Source organism: Bacillus rossius, chromosome 2 (genome assembly GCF_032445375.1).
Source record: "Bacillus rossius redtenbacheri isolate Brsri chromosome 2, Brsri_v3, whole genome shotgun sequence".
Taxonomy (NCBI): domain Eukaryota; kingdom Metazoa; phylum Arthropoda; class Insecta; order Phasmatodea; family Bacillidae; genus Bacillus; species Bacillus rossius.
The window spans coordinates 98,950,227-98,966,835 of NC_086331.1; the positions used below are offsets into that span (position 1 = coordinate 98,950,227).

At 33.9% G+C, this 16,609-nt stretch overlaps 1 protein-coding gene across 1 annotated transcript in view; it reads right to left on the reverse strand.

The window, feature by feature from the left end:
* Positions 1 to 310: 310 nt before the first annotated feature.
* The window catches only part of LOC134529503 (dual serine/threonine and tyrosine protein kinase-like), a 43,684-nt gene continuing 27,385 nt past the window's right edge, over positions 311 to 16,609 (reverse strand). The window contains exons 7-9 of the mRNA XM_063363653.1: positions 16,108 to 16,354; positions 13,174 to 13,423; positions 311 to 3,803 (exon numbers count right to left, since the gene is read on the reverse strand). Of these exons, the coding sequence (XP_063219723.1) occupies positions 3,646 to 3,803; positions 13,174 to 13,423; positions 16,108 to 16,354 (655 nt within the window). The 3' untranslated portion in view covers positions 311 to 3,645. The remainder of the gene's footprint in view (positions 3,804 to 13,173; positions 13,424 to 16,107; positions 16,355 to 16,609) is intronic.

A 16,609-nucleotide genomic window follows, 5' to 3' on the forward strand; every position in this document is an offset into this window, starting at 1 on the left:
CCTGTTATGTATATCTAGCAGCATTTGTTATCCAGTTTCACTATCTGGCTTATGTTAAAATAAAATGAGGTACGCAGTCAATGTCAAACCTTCATTTCAATCCAATTCGGTAAAAAGATTCTCTGCCACAGACGTTTCAAGTTAAAACAACGGCCCCAACTTTTTTTATGAGCAAAATGGTACTTTTACTTCAGAATATTTTCTTCTGTAGAATAAATTAAGGAAAACATATTTTGGCTGTATTTGAATTAAATAATGTGAAGGGTATTAAAAATTTTAATAACATTATATAATACCTAAGTAAAAACAATACAAGAAACTATCTCTCTAAAAAACTGATAAGCAATAATGACAGAAAATGTATTTTACTAACACAAATTAAACAACACATGCTACCAAAATTTGTAAAAATAAACTTTAATAATTAACATTTGCATTCAATAATTTTCAGTTCGAATAAACACTAAAACATTTAAGTTACAAACAGAGTTGGACATAAATATTAAAAAATTAATCATTAAAAGTAAATATTAAAGATACATTTTAAACATACTATTTTTTTTATATTTATGAACTTTTTAGATTATTAAATAATAATTTTTCTGTTAGCAAATAAAACTTAGCTAGTTTTGAGGGGCCATGTAGTCAAGGTTTTATGTACCCTGAGCATTCCATGGCAGGGAAGATGGCAGATATTTATTATGTGACAGCCATCACATATATAATGTTGGCTAGCAGTATAATACATACAGGCTGACGGAGACCAAAGAGTTGCAACACATAGGTAACTTCTCCCAGGTAGTCCATCTGATACCATTTATTTTGTTTAGGGAGGGTGTAAAAAATGACTAATGTTATTAATAGATAAAATCAAGAGCAACACATCAAAAATATCCATCAACCAAAAGAAACTGTCACAAATAAAAGAAAAAAATTACACTGCCCAAGTTTTCAATGCACACAGAACTGTAAATTAATATTTTTCATGCTTGAGAACTTGTCTTTGAAAATAGCTCAAGGGGGTGCCTCCCATTTCAGGTCATGATTTTAGATTTATATTAATCACTAATCAACTTTTAGACTTTTTCAATTGTTTAACTTTCACGAAATGAAAAAAAAAAGCACATACTTTTTGCATAATTTGCTGCCAAAGTTACATTTTTAACATTTTTGGGTTGTACAAATAAGGAGAATTTAATTTATTGCAGAACTGAAACTTTTTAGGTTTAGTTGCAATGACACTGGCTACTTCATGATAAGGTTTGCATTGCAGTTACAAAAACTCATTTCATGTTTCTTGGCTGTCAAAATCGTAGCAAATTTGAGAATGTTTCAATGCCAGGTAAAATTAATTAATATTTTCTGAAAGAAATTCAAACCATTTCTTGAAGTAGCCAGTGGCATTGCAGTTAAACCTAAAAAGTTTCAGCTCCGCAATAAATTAAATTCTCCTTATTTGTACAACCCAAAAACGCTAAAAATGTAACTTTGGCAGCTAATTATGCAAAAAGTTTGCATTGTATATATTTTTCATTTCAGGAACGTTAAAACAATTGAAAAAGTCTACAAGTTTATCTGTAATTACTGTAAATATAAAATCTTTACCTGAAATAGGAGGCACCCCCTTAAGTGGTATTATTTTGAACTATGTATTGGAGGAAGTAAGATAAAATAAGGTAAATCGGAGAAAAAGGTTCAAAATTTTACAGACTTTTATACTACTAATATCAATTTTAAGTTGTATGCCCAAATGGTTCCAAATATGTAAGAAACATACTGACATATTTCATATTGATCTAAGCAATCTAAGAGTGTGAAAAAAAATTTGAAAATTTTCACCTCTGATTTTACTCCACTAATACTAATTTACCCCATCTTAACATATATTTTTTGGTTTTTTAAATAAAATATTGGTAAAAAATTGTTGTAACAATATTATCTTGACAGAAATCAGTCTTCTATTCCTTAACTTTAAACTTTATTTCAACAAACATGAACTCCAATTAAATTATCTGATTTCTTGTTAATTTTTCCAAGTTTGGTAATAAACAACATAATTCATTGTATGTCATCACTATTGACAAGATTGTATGGTGAATTGCAAAAAAACAGAAATAACACCAAAAAGCATGTCAAAACACCACATAGCACTGAAATGCAAGTTATACGATGGAATTAAGTAGCATTTAACCAAAACTCAATTCAGATCATAACAAAAGTAATCTTTTAAAGTTTGAAATTCAAGAAATGTAATTTCAAGGAAAAAATTGCACCAAAGTATATGGATCAGAAAAATTAATCTACTTTGTTTTATTGTGCATCTCTTATTGAATCATTTTTAAACTACAAATACTCACTAATTTATTTTTATTGTTGTGAATGTTTCTGTTTCAGACCCCTATTACAAATTATTTTATCATAAAATGCATCATTATACATTGCATATTAATTTCACTATTTTGGTGAAGTAAGTATTACAAAAAAGCTTTTAGAAAAATAAAAACAATAAAACCGAAATCAATTGTTTAAAAAATGAAATTGAACTAAAAATAAAACCAAAAAATCTTGTCTTTAGTCATCACAGAACACAATATGATGTTGCTCCACTATTTTGCCCACCAGTTACTCTTGTGGCTAGAGTAAAGTTAGTACACAATACAAATAGGGTAAATTTTACAGAGCAACGGCCAGTGTGTTGTTATATTCACATACACTAACCTGAGATGTCAACACCAAAACCACCTGACACACTAGCAGCAGCAGCTGGTATGGAAGAGCATAAGTGCACTAGAACACCCAGTTTTTTTCAAAAAATATGTTTATAATTGTCTACGTAAATTTGCGATTTGTGGTACCATTGTAGTTCAAACTGTTTTTTATTTTAGCATGGATGTCTGATGTTCACTCTATGACTTTGAGTTGTAATGCACAACAGATTAGTGCATATTTTCAGGGCTATCTGCTCATGGCGTAGAAAAAAGTGGTATCTCCTATGGAAGTTTTAGTACTTGAAATGTACTATTCAAAGTGTGCTGAAACTTAACACCTGGCTTTTTTGAGAATCAGGTTTCCGGTTCGTGATTCTGTTTCAGGATTACTACATTGGCTAGCGGCTAACACCTGTTTGGTGTTACCATTATTATCCGTTAGCATTCTGTATGTTTTTGAGGATCAAGGATAATATTCTGGCTAAGATGATTTGACATTCTGTTGAATTTTTTTTTCTTTTTTTTTAAAGATCACAATAGAAAATGTGAACTCATTTTTTTTTAAATTCACAAGCTGCTACTGCACAAACTTTGGACCATCCACAAACTCTACTAAAGGTTAGGTTTGAGATTCACATGAGCATTTCATGTGCAAACTGATTAAAATTTAATGAATATGGCTAAAATTTTTATCACCAATTATGATATGTACATTTATTTTATACAAATTATTGATGGCTAAAAAAGACATCAAACGTTACAAAAAGTACACCGACTTTCATAATGAAACAAAAAACGTATTACGAGCAATGCATTAAAACTACTATGTTAATACTTATTTTTCTTCAGGTAGGTTATGATACAACATGGAAGGTGGGAAGGTGGTTTTAATCCACTGGAATACTTTAACACGCAATGAAGTGTGTCCGAACTTCGATCATATGCTGCATTTTTTGGAGTATTTGGCTCTGATGGATTGTAAAAGAGGCAGCACGTAGCCCAGAAGTGGTCGCTGCCTCGGTTCACCAGACCAGCACTGCTCCATTAACTGCCAACACTGTTCATCAAAGTGAGGCAGCCTCTCTGGCCGGATTCCTGAAAAATATAATAACTACGTATGAGATTATTTCACTATGTTGCGTATAAAAAACTATATTTTTTACTAAAAGTAGATAATGATTAAAGGCTTAGTCAAGTTGTACAATGTTTTAGTCATAACATTTATGTTTGTTTACACACAAACTTATAATTCTCTTTTAGAAATTTTTGTTGAAGTATGGCGTAAAGATAAATAGATAATATCATCAGATTCAGCATAAAACAAGAAATTTTCAAAGCCATTACCATTCTGTCTATATTTAAAAGAATATGGCCTACAATAATTATCTTTCAGGAAAGTAAGAAAATGTTAATAAGGCATACAGTAACAAACTTAGCACATAATATAACATTATTAATAACAAATTGCAAAAATTCTTAATTAGGAAATGTCTCTTTGTTAATACAAAACAAGAATTTTAAAAATACTTTTATAAAAGTATAATAAAATTTATTATCAATCCACAACACTGCTTACATTTTCTCAGACTGAACACAATATAATGAACATTTCATTTTATTTGTCATTACAGGTAACATGAAACTTAACGTTTATACTGTTGTTTTAAGCCTAGAATAGTCTTTTTACTCTTTTATGATAGGTTAATTAGAGACCCTAAAAATGGTAAATAAAACTGACCGAAAGCAGTGTTAAAATAAGGCAAAAGAGATGCAAAAAGTCAGTACTAAAACATAAAACCGGTGCATAAAATTGGTGAATAACATTTGTTACTTCTAAAATTCGGTATTGAATGTTCATTTATGCCTTTTATTCCCTTAAATATTGTTTACTATACACTATAAATTTAAAATGAAGAATTGTTGGCCATTCTGAAAAAAAAAACACTCTTTTCAGGAAAATAATTAAAAATTCTAACATTCCTTTTTTTAGTTCCAGGTTTTTTTTTTTTTTTTGTTTTTTTTAATCATTCTCTAAGAGGATGTTTGGATACTAAAAGCAGTTTACAGTTTTAAAAAGTTGTTTGGTTACTATGACATTGTGTGAACGGATAGTTAGGTTGCTATATTAAAAATACTTAAAAACAGTAAGGATAGTTGGTTAGGTTTAGTTACCTAGGTAAATTTTTATTTGTTAATTCATACAACCAAACCTAATTACTTGTTAAAATGTTAGGGAATGTTTTAAAACATGTCAGGTAATAAATAAATAACAGTTTTCTTATTTTTGGTTCAGAAAAGATGCTCTTCTTCAGAATTACAGATTAAATATGCAAAATGATCATTTCTAAAACTTTATTAAAATTAAATTCAAAAACTAAAATAACTTACTGTTGAAGCATTAAGACACATGGCAGGTACTAAATAAAAGCAATACACCAACTTCCAACATTTGGCATAATCTACACCATGTGTACATTTCTAGAGGTTGTATTAAAAACTTAAGTAAACTTAACCAAGAGACAGGGCTAAACGTACGTAAAACACATTGGAATATGTTTTCTCATACTGTTAAAAATTATTTCTTGGCATAAACCAAAAATTACGAAAACGTAAAATTTAAATAAACAAGAGGACAGATAATTTATGTACTTATTTTTACATTTGTTCAGAAGTTTCCTGGTAAACAAAGTTTTTCTCTACTTGATAAAACAAAATTTTTGTGTCACAAAAAGTAATTAAAGGAAAGTACAAAACCTGGCATAATATAAAATGCATTGTTCTCTTGTAAACAAAGCCAACCTTCTTTTAAAACAAATAACCAAACAAGTCATATAATTCTGCGTTGCACGCACAACACAAAGAGCATGGACAAAGACTGATGTATTGTGTTTGAGGCATTAATAAATCATATCGATTTGTGTTGTAGTAGAAAAAAAATACTCGAGATATTGAAATACTTTGTTATTGAAATTTGTTTCCTGTATTACAAATCTATGACCAACCCGTTGATTATCTCGTGAAAACAGCTGTGTTTTGAGCCAAGCTTCGAGTTTTATCAAAAATGTTGATATATTGTCCAAAAATTTAAAAACCGGCATATTTCATAGTTCACAATTTTTCCAGGTCCCTAAAATTATTTCCAAGACATCTGTCTACTGAATTAAATTTTTTCATATTAAAGATGATTTTAACTTTCTCATATGAAGCCACTGAAAAGGAATAACTGCCCACACATTTTACTAAAAATTATGTTATCAATGTTGCTTTTGCTTTCTTTTAGCAAAAAACTAGACATTGAAAAGACCCCTTTGGTAAGAAAATTTTTCAGAAAACATATGAATTAAATTATTAATTTATAGTTTGACAGTTAAGAGGTCCATCTAGTCGGGGTGTATGTATGTTAGTGAGGTGGGTTGATAAGCGTGGCTCCTGATATTTCTACCATGGAATTGCCTCTTAGCGCAAGGCTCTGAACTGGTGCGTAGTCTTCTGGTAGTCCATAGGACAACAGTGAAATTTGAGTGGTGACCGTAACATTATATGGCGAAGAAATGAAGATAAAGGTGTAATGCAAGTCCCTTAAGTGCTTTCAAGAATCTATACCAGTTGTTTTACGCCTAAGAATTAGTCTAGAAACGCCTTTAGCCATTTTTAACTCTTCTAATAATACAGTTTAAAAACTTAATCTGAAATCAAAAGTACTTTTCGGCCCTCAGCGAATTCTTAAATGCTTTTCGTAAACAGACTCCACTCGGATATCTCAATAAGAAATATATGTATCAATAATAAGCTATTGAAAATAAACTTAATGCGCAAATTTTGTTAAACCTTATACGTCATTCAGTGTTTATATGTTTTTTTGGTGACAACAAGACATTGAATTAGCCCACATGATATCAATTTGTTTGTAGGACAAGTGACTAATGAAATAAGTTAGTATGTTATGTAACAATAAAATCCCTCACTTCCTTGCAACATACCATAAAAATTGGACTTTACACTAGCCACCCACTAAATGTTCGAAATTACTAGTGTTTTAGCTTCCTTTGGCAGGTTGTAAATTCTTAAAGTATCAATTTGTTCGGAGGACAACAACTTCTAAAATTAATTTTTCATAAACTAATTGTACGCTTTCATAGAAATTGCTAAACTGCAATTACAAAATCGGAATATATGCAATTTTATATTTTCTGGGATTTTAAATTATCAGCATTAACTTATGTAGATGATGCAATAAATAAATACATTGGTGAAAAAACGCATTGCAACATCAGCCTAGTATCACACATGCGGAAAATTTGGGGTCAACCCCTACCACGTACATATTTTATAAGTAAAAACAGGAAGTTATATGAAATATATCAATGGTAGAGTCTAATACCCCTGATAGCAGTGAGGCCTACCTTGTGTCTATAGATAAGTTCCTCCAGATCAAGAGTAAGGGTGTTTTTTTTAAACTTATTTGTAATGAGAACTCTATAAAGGTAATGTGCTTGACAATGATAGACTATTAGTTTAGCGAGCCAACACGTAATGGAAAGTGGCGCTTGTGGTGGTAGGGAACAATAGCATTTAGCAATGCGACAGGTGAACAGTGTGTTGCAGCAGACTTGGAACTACAGGGTCAGGGTAATCAGTGGCCGTGAGTATGTCCAAATGCCCTTGGCGAGTGGAACAAGATGAATCTGTGAGTGGTTTTAAACAACCCATTGTCTGAGGCTGTGGGATGCAGACCGACAATGTAGAAAGGCCAAGGAATAATACAATGAGCCATTACTCTAAGTATGAGTGTTGACATGCCCCTCACGACAAGTAAGTGCTTAATGTTGAATGCTGGACACTGTGTCTAGGCATACCATAAGCAAGAAAATTGTGTTCCAAGATTATATCATAATGGATGTGATCACAAAAGTTGATATTACTACTATAATGTCCCTAACATCATAAGACTTAATGTTGCACATTGTTTTAACCCTAGCAAGTTGTGTTTAGGAAACACCCATTAGGTCGAGGCAAAGACTTAACTGTATTTCATTAAGCGTATAGCAAGACCGTTCCGGTTACAGGGACAGTTATGCACGTATACATTAATAATTACAGGTTATGTAGATAAATACATACATATAAACTAATTAAAAGGTGTATATTGAAGAGTTTTTGGGCCAGAGTAATTGAACACACAAACTTCCAAGTTAATGTCACATCTCTTATAAATTACACAGGCCTGCGATGAAAAAATTGTTTGGAATTTAAAGGGTGATTCTTAAGTATTTTAGTGTGCTCAATTCAGGAAAAATATTTTAAAAAGTCCATCACGTACAGTTTTTTTACAAAATATACTTACCGTACAATTGTTATATTACAATTTTCCCCTCAGGAGTAAATGCATACACTGACTAATGTTTTCTGATTTTGTATATTTATAATTATAATTGCGGGGTCTAATTAGTTTTAATTGTTTTAAAGATTTCTGGTATAAAAGCATTAAAGTTCAAGAGCAGGTGATAAAGATGACTTTCGGTAGAGGAATGAGAGCAGCCAGGGTGAAGAGGTTCTTGGCCGCCAGACAGCCAAGAACATGTTCAATCAGGTTCTAACAGGATTTTTCATGTTCTGTCCTTCTCGTTCATAGCACTTCTTACTTTCCTTCTATCATTCTTCCCTTGGTGTGCCGACCTCCGTAGCGTAGTCGGATGCACACCGGCTTACGGTGCGAGGGGTTCTGGGTTCGAGTCCCGGGTAAGGCATGGGTGTTATTTACAAGCTACAAATTGATTGATTAGGGCATGATAATGATTCGAATATGGACGAATTGTACAGAGATTTTATTGATAAGATATGATAAAAGAAAAAAAAGCTTCGTATAAGGACACGCTCATTTCTGGCTGAACGGGTACCCCCCAAGGCCATAACTATCAAGGTAGAAGAAGAAGGTTCCCTTGGTGTTGACACAGTTAACGTGGTCTTACAGTCGTATAAAATCTAATTTGCTCTTGGTTTTGTTTGTGTGTGTTTTTTGTTTTTTTGACCACTGACTTATTTATTTATTTATAAAATGACCTCCAGAGGATGTCGTGTTTCTCCTGATAAGTTTTGTTATATTTGTGGAAGTTTTATTGTGAAAAAACAACAGAGAAATATTACTGATTTTGTGAAAACAGCGTATTTTGCCTATTTTGGTATGAAGCTAGGGGACCAAGACAAATCGTGGGCACCACATAAAGTGTGTTCTATTTGTGTAGAAGAACTTCGTCAGTGGACCCAAGGTAAGAAAAAATCTTTTCGATTTGGAATCCCCATCATCTGGAGAGAGCCTCGTAATCATTCAGATGATTGCTATTTTTGTTCTTGCGATATTCAAGGTTACAATTTGATTAATAAGAAACAGATTTTTTATCCAAATATTCAGAGTGCTATGCGTCCTGTTCCCCATGGTCCAGATATTCCAGTACCCGTTGCTCCAAAGTCATTAGATGATATATCACTACCAGAAACATCTGAAGAAGAAATCACTGTTTCAGGTGATGAAGAATTCTATATACCTCAAAGTGAACCTCAACTGTTTTCCCAATGTGAATTGAACGATTTGATCAGGGATTTAAGTTTATCTAAAGAATCTGCTGAGTTGCTATCTTCTCGACTGAAAGAAAAAAATTTATTAGCTCCAGGTACTTCTTTCTACTGGTACAGAAACCGTGAAAAACATTTCACTCCATTCTTCACTCAGCATGAGGAACTGGTTTACTGCCATAATATAACAGCGTTAATGGGTATGTTTAATATTGAGTATAATAGCAATGAATGGCATCTTTTCCTTGACTCGTCAAAGAGAAGTTTTAAAGGCGTACTTCTGCACAATGGTAATAAGTATGCATCAGTACCAGTAGCCCACTCTGTTTACTTGAAAGAGCGTTATGAAAATTTAGAAATGATATTGTCAAAGATTAATTATAATGAACATATGTGGACGATTTGTGGAGATTTAAAAGTGATCTCGATGTTACTGGGACAGCAGGGAGGGTACACAAAATTCCCATGCTTTATATGTGAATGGGACAGTAGAGACAAAAGTTCACATTGGATTAGAAAGGAGTGGCCAAGAAGAGAAGCATTAGTACCAGGAGTTAAAAACGTGTTAAGAGAAAATCTTGTCGAACCAGAGAAAGTTCTTCTGCCCCCACTCCACATTAAATTGGGTATTATGAAGCAATTCGTCAAAGCATTGCCAAAAGATGGCCCGTGTTTCAAATACTTGGGAGAAAAGTTTCCAGGATTGTCTGAGGCGAAATTGAAAGAGGGCATTTTTGTCGGCCCTGATATTCGTAAGTTGATGAAAGATGATGTGTTTGAGACGAAAATGAATATAACAGAAAAAGAGGCTTGGCTTTCTTTGAAAGAGGTAATAACCAAGTTTCTAGGAAATTATAAGGACCCTAACTACATGTTCATTGTAGAGAATATGCTGACTAAACTGAAAAATCTGGGTTGTTCGATGAGTTTAAAACTTCACTTCCTGAATTCCCATCTTGACTACTTCCCACAAAACCTAGGAGCTGTGAGTGAGGAACAGGGTGAAAGATTTCACCAAGACGTGAAAGAAATGGAAAGGAGGTATCAAGGTCGATGGAACATTACTATGATTGCTGACTACTGTTGGATGCTGAAGAGGGACTTACCGGACAAAGTCTACAAACGAGAAAGCCATAAAAGGAGCTTCAAAAAGAAGAGAATGAGGCATAATGAAGACGAATAAACATACAAATTGGTCATATCATACAGTAAATGGTGTTAAAAGCGCTCTAAGTGATTTATGAACAATAAATTTTATGATAAATAAAAATAAAGTGAAGTTTCTTGATCATTTATAAAATTGTATTATTTCTCCTAATTTTTATTTGCATTTTGTAGGAAAACCTTACGTGATGGAAAAAAACCATGGTCATATTTGGATTCAGCACACTTAAAAATATAAAGTTCAGCCACCAAATGTGAGACAATTTTCAAAAATTCGAAAAATGCAGGCCTGTGTTATTAATCCATGTTTCAACATGCTTTGTTGCAAACATTTTAAAGGGGGGACTGAGAGCCTGATGTTGTCACCTGTATTTATACTCGGTGAATGACAGAAACACTTGGGTGGATGGGTGGGGGCAAAGTTGGTGGTGGGAGTCTGGCTGATTCTTGGATGGGTGACAATTCTTGGCTGTAATTGAAGTTACTGGGAAGTTTTATAAATTTCTATGGCATCTCTCACTATTTTGTGGGTGAATTTTAGTGTATGAGTGTCTCAAGTTTAATTGTACTGTCAAATTAGCATTGCCTGACTTCTGTCACTTCTTCTACGGTGAACTTAATGCTTTGGTGGTGGCTATTAAAATGATATAAAATTTGTCTTCAACATAGATGCAGCATCACTTAGGTTGTATTCACTTTTTATAGCTTTCTCCTGAAAATGTGCCAAGTTGGAATTGGCCAAGAGAGTGAAAGTGGTTCAGCCAAGTACTGGCCACAGAAAACCAAAAAATCAAGATAACCAGACAGGAATTTGAACCTAGTTTCTCTGAATGCAAGTCCAATCTCTTATCACTGTGCCACCTTGCTCAGATTTATTCAAATGTAATTTGCAATTTGTAACTTGCTCTCTGAGTAAAGTCATTCTTTCCAGGTACCATATGACAAGCAAGACACAAGCCACACACTTTATTGTCATGGTGATAACATATAGGCTTCTTGAGACTATCATTTTTTTCTTCTCATGTGTTCCTACATATGGTCCACATTGATAATAAATTCACTAATTCCACAGCCATAGTAAAATAAGCAAAAAAAAAAATGTTTTCATGTGCACAGAATCAGACCAAATGGTAGGTTAGGAAGTGTAAAAACTTTTGTCAGGAAATGGTCAATTTTCTGGTTTCAACAGATTATTCATGTTCTAATTTTCACCACCTGTAAACCTAACTAGACAGTATAAATTGTTTATAAAAGTTTCAGAATTCAGACTGCTATCCAAAAATATTTTAATACTGCCTAAAAATATTAAAATTTCAAAGAAAAAGATGCTTAAAATTTTTTACTAACGCTAACTTACTTCTATTGTAACGGAATGTACAGGCAGTCCGTAGTTTATAGGCATAGCCGATGTTCCACAGAGAGCTGAAAACCCGCCCAGTATGATAGTTTTTGCCAGTGTAAGTGTGGCTGTGATCACACTCAACACACTGTTATTGCTCAGCAAGAACTACACAGTGACGTCAAGAGGCAGGAATGGGTATTGTATATACAGGCACTTCACAGCAGATGGGCCACAGACACACTCAGGAATCAGCAGTTGCTGTAAGTGAGGATCACGTCAAACTACCCGGAGAGACTGAAGAAGTCTTCACCGGCCAGGAGGTCGGAGATGAAGACTACGCCGGGCGGGTTGGAGTGCGAAGGTTTGAAGTGGCATTACTTGCTAGCTCTGTGATTTGTCACTACAAGAACTGGGCAGCACGACACTAGGAGATGGCGTCGATGCCCAGCTAGCAGCACTGCCAAGATGCCTGTTTACCTAGAGAGAAACGACTAAATGAGACCTACCGATGGCCAACTGATCTGATGACTGGGGTTAGTGAGTAGAGGGAGATAGTTCCAGTTCCACTGAGACAATGACAGGTGGCATAAACTTCCCTCCTCCCTCCCCAAGATGAGGGTTTCGTCTCAAACTGAGCAACCTGTGAGCAAGCAGTAAGTAGCAGAGCAGTACCAGATGAGTAACGTGGATTGACGAGCCGACGAAAGACAGTGAGTACCACCATACCTGGGAACCGGGCCTAGTGAGTACTTGCTGGGAGGAGTGCTAAGGGAAGGATGCAATTCGGCGGGCAGTCGTCCTGAGTGACTAACGAGTGCTAGGACAGGATAAACAACAAGATCCCGAGAGCTGAGGTTGACAATCCCTCACTGGTAGCGGCGGAACATAGATACAATCTTTTATAAAGCCCCAAAGGCTTGCACAGCGTTCTGTCAGGTGAACGTGGAGGCCAGCGAAAAAGAGCTCTGTCATCTCGACCATTACGACCAATTCAACAGTCAGGGACTTCGACGTTCAACCACTCTCGTACATAGAGATTCCAATGGGGAGGTGCTCCATCCTGGTGCCAAATAAAGTTTACAGGTTCACCGTGTACTAATTGAGGAATTAGCAATTCTTCCTTGCTGCAAGCAAGAAAACAACAAAGCAGTATTCGCGCATGCTCTTATCTAAAACTGTTTGGGTTACTCTTTAATGATGACCTTGAACCTTATCCTATTAAATTTTATAACTGGGACATTATTTTATGGACATACTGTATTTTAAATCTATGTGTAATTTAGCATGCATAGGTTTGATAAAATTGTAAATAGTATTATAAACCATTATATAAAACAAATTAAAAAAGTAAAAATTATTTAAACTTAAATAATAAAAAAAAGCTGAAACCTTTTCTCACACTTGTCCACAGTTGTTCTTTGTTGTGAAACTGTTCAAACAAGCAGGGAAGATGAACATGGCCAGCACAGATGTACCAGAACAGAATGCCAAATGCATAAACATCAACACTGCTGTCATAATGACCCGACAGAAGCTCAGGTGCCATATGCACTGGGGTGCCCACAATACTGCCGGACATCATTGCTTCAGGAATGCAAAACCCTAAGTCAGTCAATTTGGCTCGATTTTCTTCATCCAGCTATAATATCAAAAGCATAATCTCACACATTTGTAGTAACAGCATAACATACATAACATACATAAAACAGTAGTTTCAATTATATTTTAAGCTAGTGCTGAGACTAGTAAAGTTACAAAGAACCTAAACTAAACACAACTATGTGATTTCAACTGCTTTAATGGAAACATATCAATTCATTCGAGAAACTACTTATCAGTTCTGAAAACATTAAAAAATATCCACAAGAAACACTGACACATTTGAAGTATTAGTTAACTGACAAAAAAAAATTGAAAGTTTGAACATGACCACACACACAGTTCACACAAAGCCGAAAAATGCATTTATATTTAACTCTAGTCTTCTCTTGCTTTAGTGTAAAAAAACTCACCTGTTAATTTTGTGAGTTTTAATCATAATTTTTTTAAATTTTGGTTTTATGCATTGTTACATGATTGCAAGCTAGGAGGGCCTGAAGTGTTATCAAGCCTGTGCTAACACTGATGTCTTGAACAACGTAAGAATATTATATTTGTTTAAATAAACATTATGTGGTACTCATTTTTTAAAATCTAATTCAGTCAAGTATTGAATTATGTTAACAAAATCCTTTCGCAAGGGAACGTATTTGATGCATATGTGTGGCAGAAAGGCATAATTTGTTCCAAATGCTTTAATCATTTTCAAATCATAACATTCCAGTATCATGGAGACATTAACTATAAAAAACTTTCCACGTTGACAAAGAGTACTTGGTGACCATGATCACTAACCTGTCATGTATTTCATCCCAACCCCTGGCATGACTCAACTTTATATGCATCAAGTCAGTACTCAGGGGTTCAGAGCAAATTCAAATCTTGGGTGTCTTCGAACGTAAAACTATACTCTTTATCGTTACTGTTTCTTTGTATGTTAAAAGAATTATTTTTACTTTCAGAGTTTTAAATAATATCTGTTTTAAAAATGTAACAAGTACATAAAAACTAGAGCTGGGCAGGACAGGGAATTTTGGTTTGGAAAAATTTCAGGCAGGAAAAAAAATTTTTCTGTGAGAAACGGGACAAGATTAGGAATCATTAGCGATTACAAATTCCAATAATTTCCATACTATTTCAAAGGTAAAATGGTGTCCTTTTTTTTGTGCAGGCTCAAATCTAGTAATTATACATTGACATAGACAGGTAATTTTCAAGGACCGCAAAATACCACGAAATAAGGCTAGCATTATTTAATTTTCAGATAACTATGAAATTAAAATAAAAAGCCTGAATAGGTGAAATAGTAATGAAATTAGCTCATATTTTCCCATTCACCCAAACCAGTCAATCATTTTAGTTATTTACGAAGGCCATGTACCTATTTGACATTACAAACATATTTACAATGAATTCTTACTTAATTGTGGCACTATTTTTAAGGTTTACATTTATGTTGCTTTCAAGGTGCCAGTCACAATCTCGATAGTGTTACACATTAAATGCAGAGAATAAGCTAGTACTGTGTGAACATGTTGGTATATACAGCGTAAATATTGATTTAAACATAGTTTCAAATACCGTATTCACATTTCGTTTCCATGTTTTTGTTGATATAATCTATGGTCAAAGGCAATCATGTTTATTTTTTTTTTTCAATACTGGTGTGTGAACCAAAACAAACAAGTAAATGTTTATTACGTGTTTAATATGTCAAAATTTATGTTTTCAATAGTAAATGAGATATATTCCGCTACCATTTCCCAAAAGTAATTAAATAACTTTGATTATCTGGTGTATGATTCTAATGCTGAATAAAGTTCATGTTTGTTACCAAGGCTGTAAATATTTTTTATGCCACTGTCAATAGTTTGAGTTTAAACTGTTAAAAATGGTACGTTTTCGATCACATGCATCTATTGAATCAGGTTAGAGTGCAGTGCTTTCTTTAAAATAGTTTGTTAACAACCAGTTTGGCACACGGATATGTTTACAATCAGAACCAAATTGGGAAACGGGACAAAGTAATTTCCTGCCCAACATTTTGGGAAAGACATGTTCCCTGTTTTTCAGGGATAAAACCACAGCTCTAACAAAAACATAACATCTACAACTTTAAAATATTAAACTAAGACTGGTTGAAACATAAAAGCATTCAAAAAAGTGTGAGTGCAGATAAATTAAAAATGCTTGAATGAACTGATTTCAGAATTAATAAGTCTGCTAACCATAGCTTTTTGCTAGTAATGTCATAAGTTGGAAAACAAAATTTTATAGTTGATTCACGAACTGTACAATAATGAGTGTGGTAATGCAGTATTGGATCAGCAAAAAGTATTACCAACAAAACTGTTAACTCCATAAGATTTTTTTACACACATGGAGTCAACAGCAGATTGTGTGAGTTGGGTTCCAAGAAAAGATGATGTACCCTCCTGAAAGGTGGAAAGGAGCAGACAGCCACCATGCACAGAACAAAATCTTAGAAAGTTGTTTTGTAACTTGACACACTATAACAAATACCTCACTTGTTAGTGCAAAATTAATTAAAATTAACATACGTAAAGAGATTGTACATAGAAGCACTCACATTTACGAATGCCTTACACATTCGTCATTGTTAGGTTTCACTATTATCTAACAAATAGTTGTTTGTCGAACCAATTGTACACATCCCACTGTATCACTAAAAAAATACAACTTGATTTTACAAATAAAACTTACCAGAACATTTTTCAGCTTGATGTCTCTGTGCACTAGGCCTTGAGAATGCAAGTAACGCATCCCTTCCACAACATCAATGGCGATTTGCAAGCGTGTCAGCCACTTCAGACCTGTTCGAAGTCCACAGTACAGATCTCTGCATAATCGATCCATGACCAGTAAAACTGCTGGTTGAGAGCCTCCACCGTACATGTGATCCATCACAGATCCTCGTAGCTTCACAATGTGTTTGTGTTCTGTAATGGTTCTGTAAACATATGTCCATAGTAAAATAAGAGTATGTAACAACCAGTAATTATAAATATGATGCAATATAAAAAAACTTGCTGGTGCTATACAATCCCAAAAGATAGGAATTTTTGGGACTAAAAACACGCTTGGAATTTTAATGCAACGTTCTCGTGAAACATTGTTGTGAAATGATTTCTGGCACTAAAAGGGTGGAGGACAGTGTAGAAAACTCAACGGGCCTCGCTCCCTTAAGTGGGCTCCATGTGGCCCC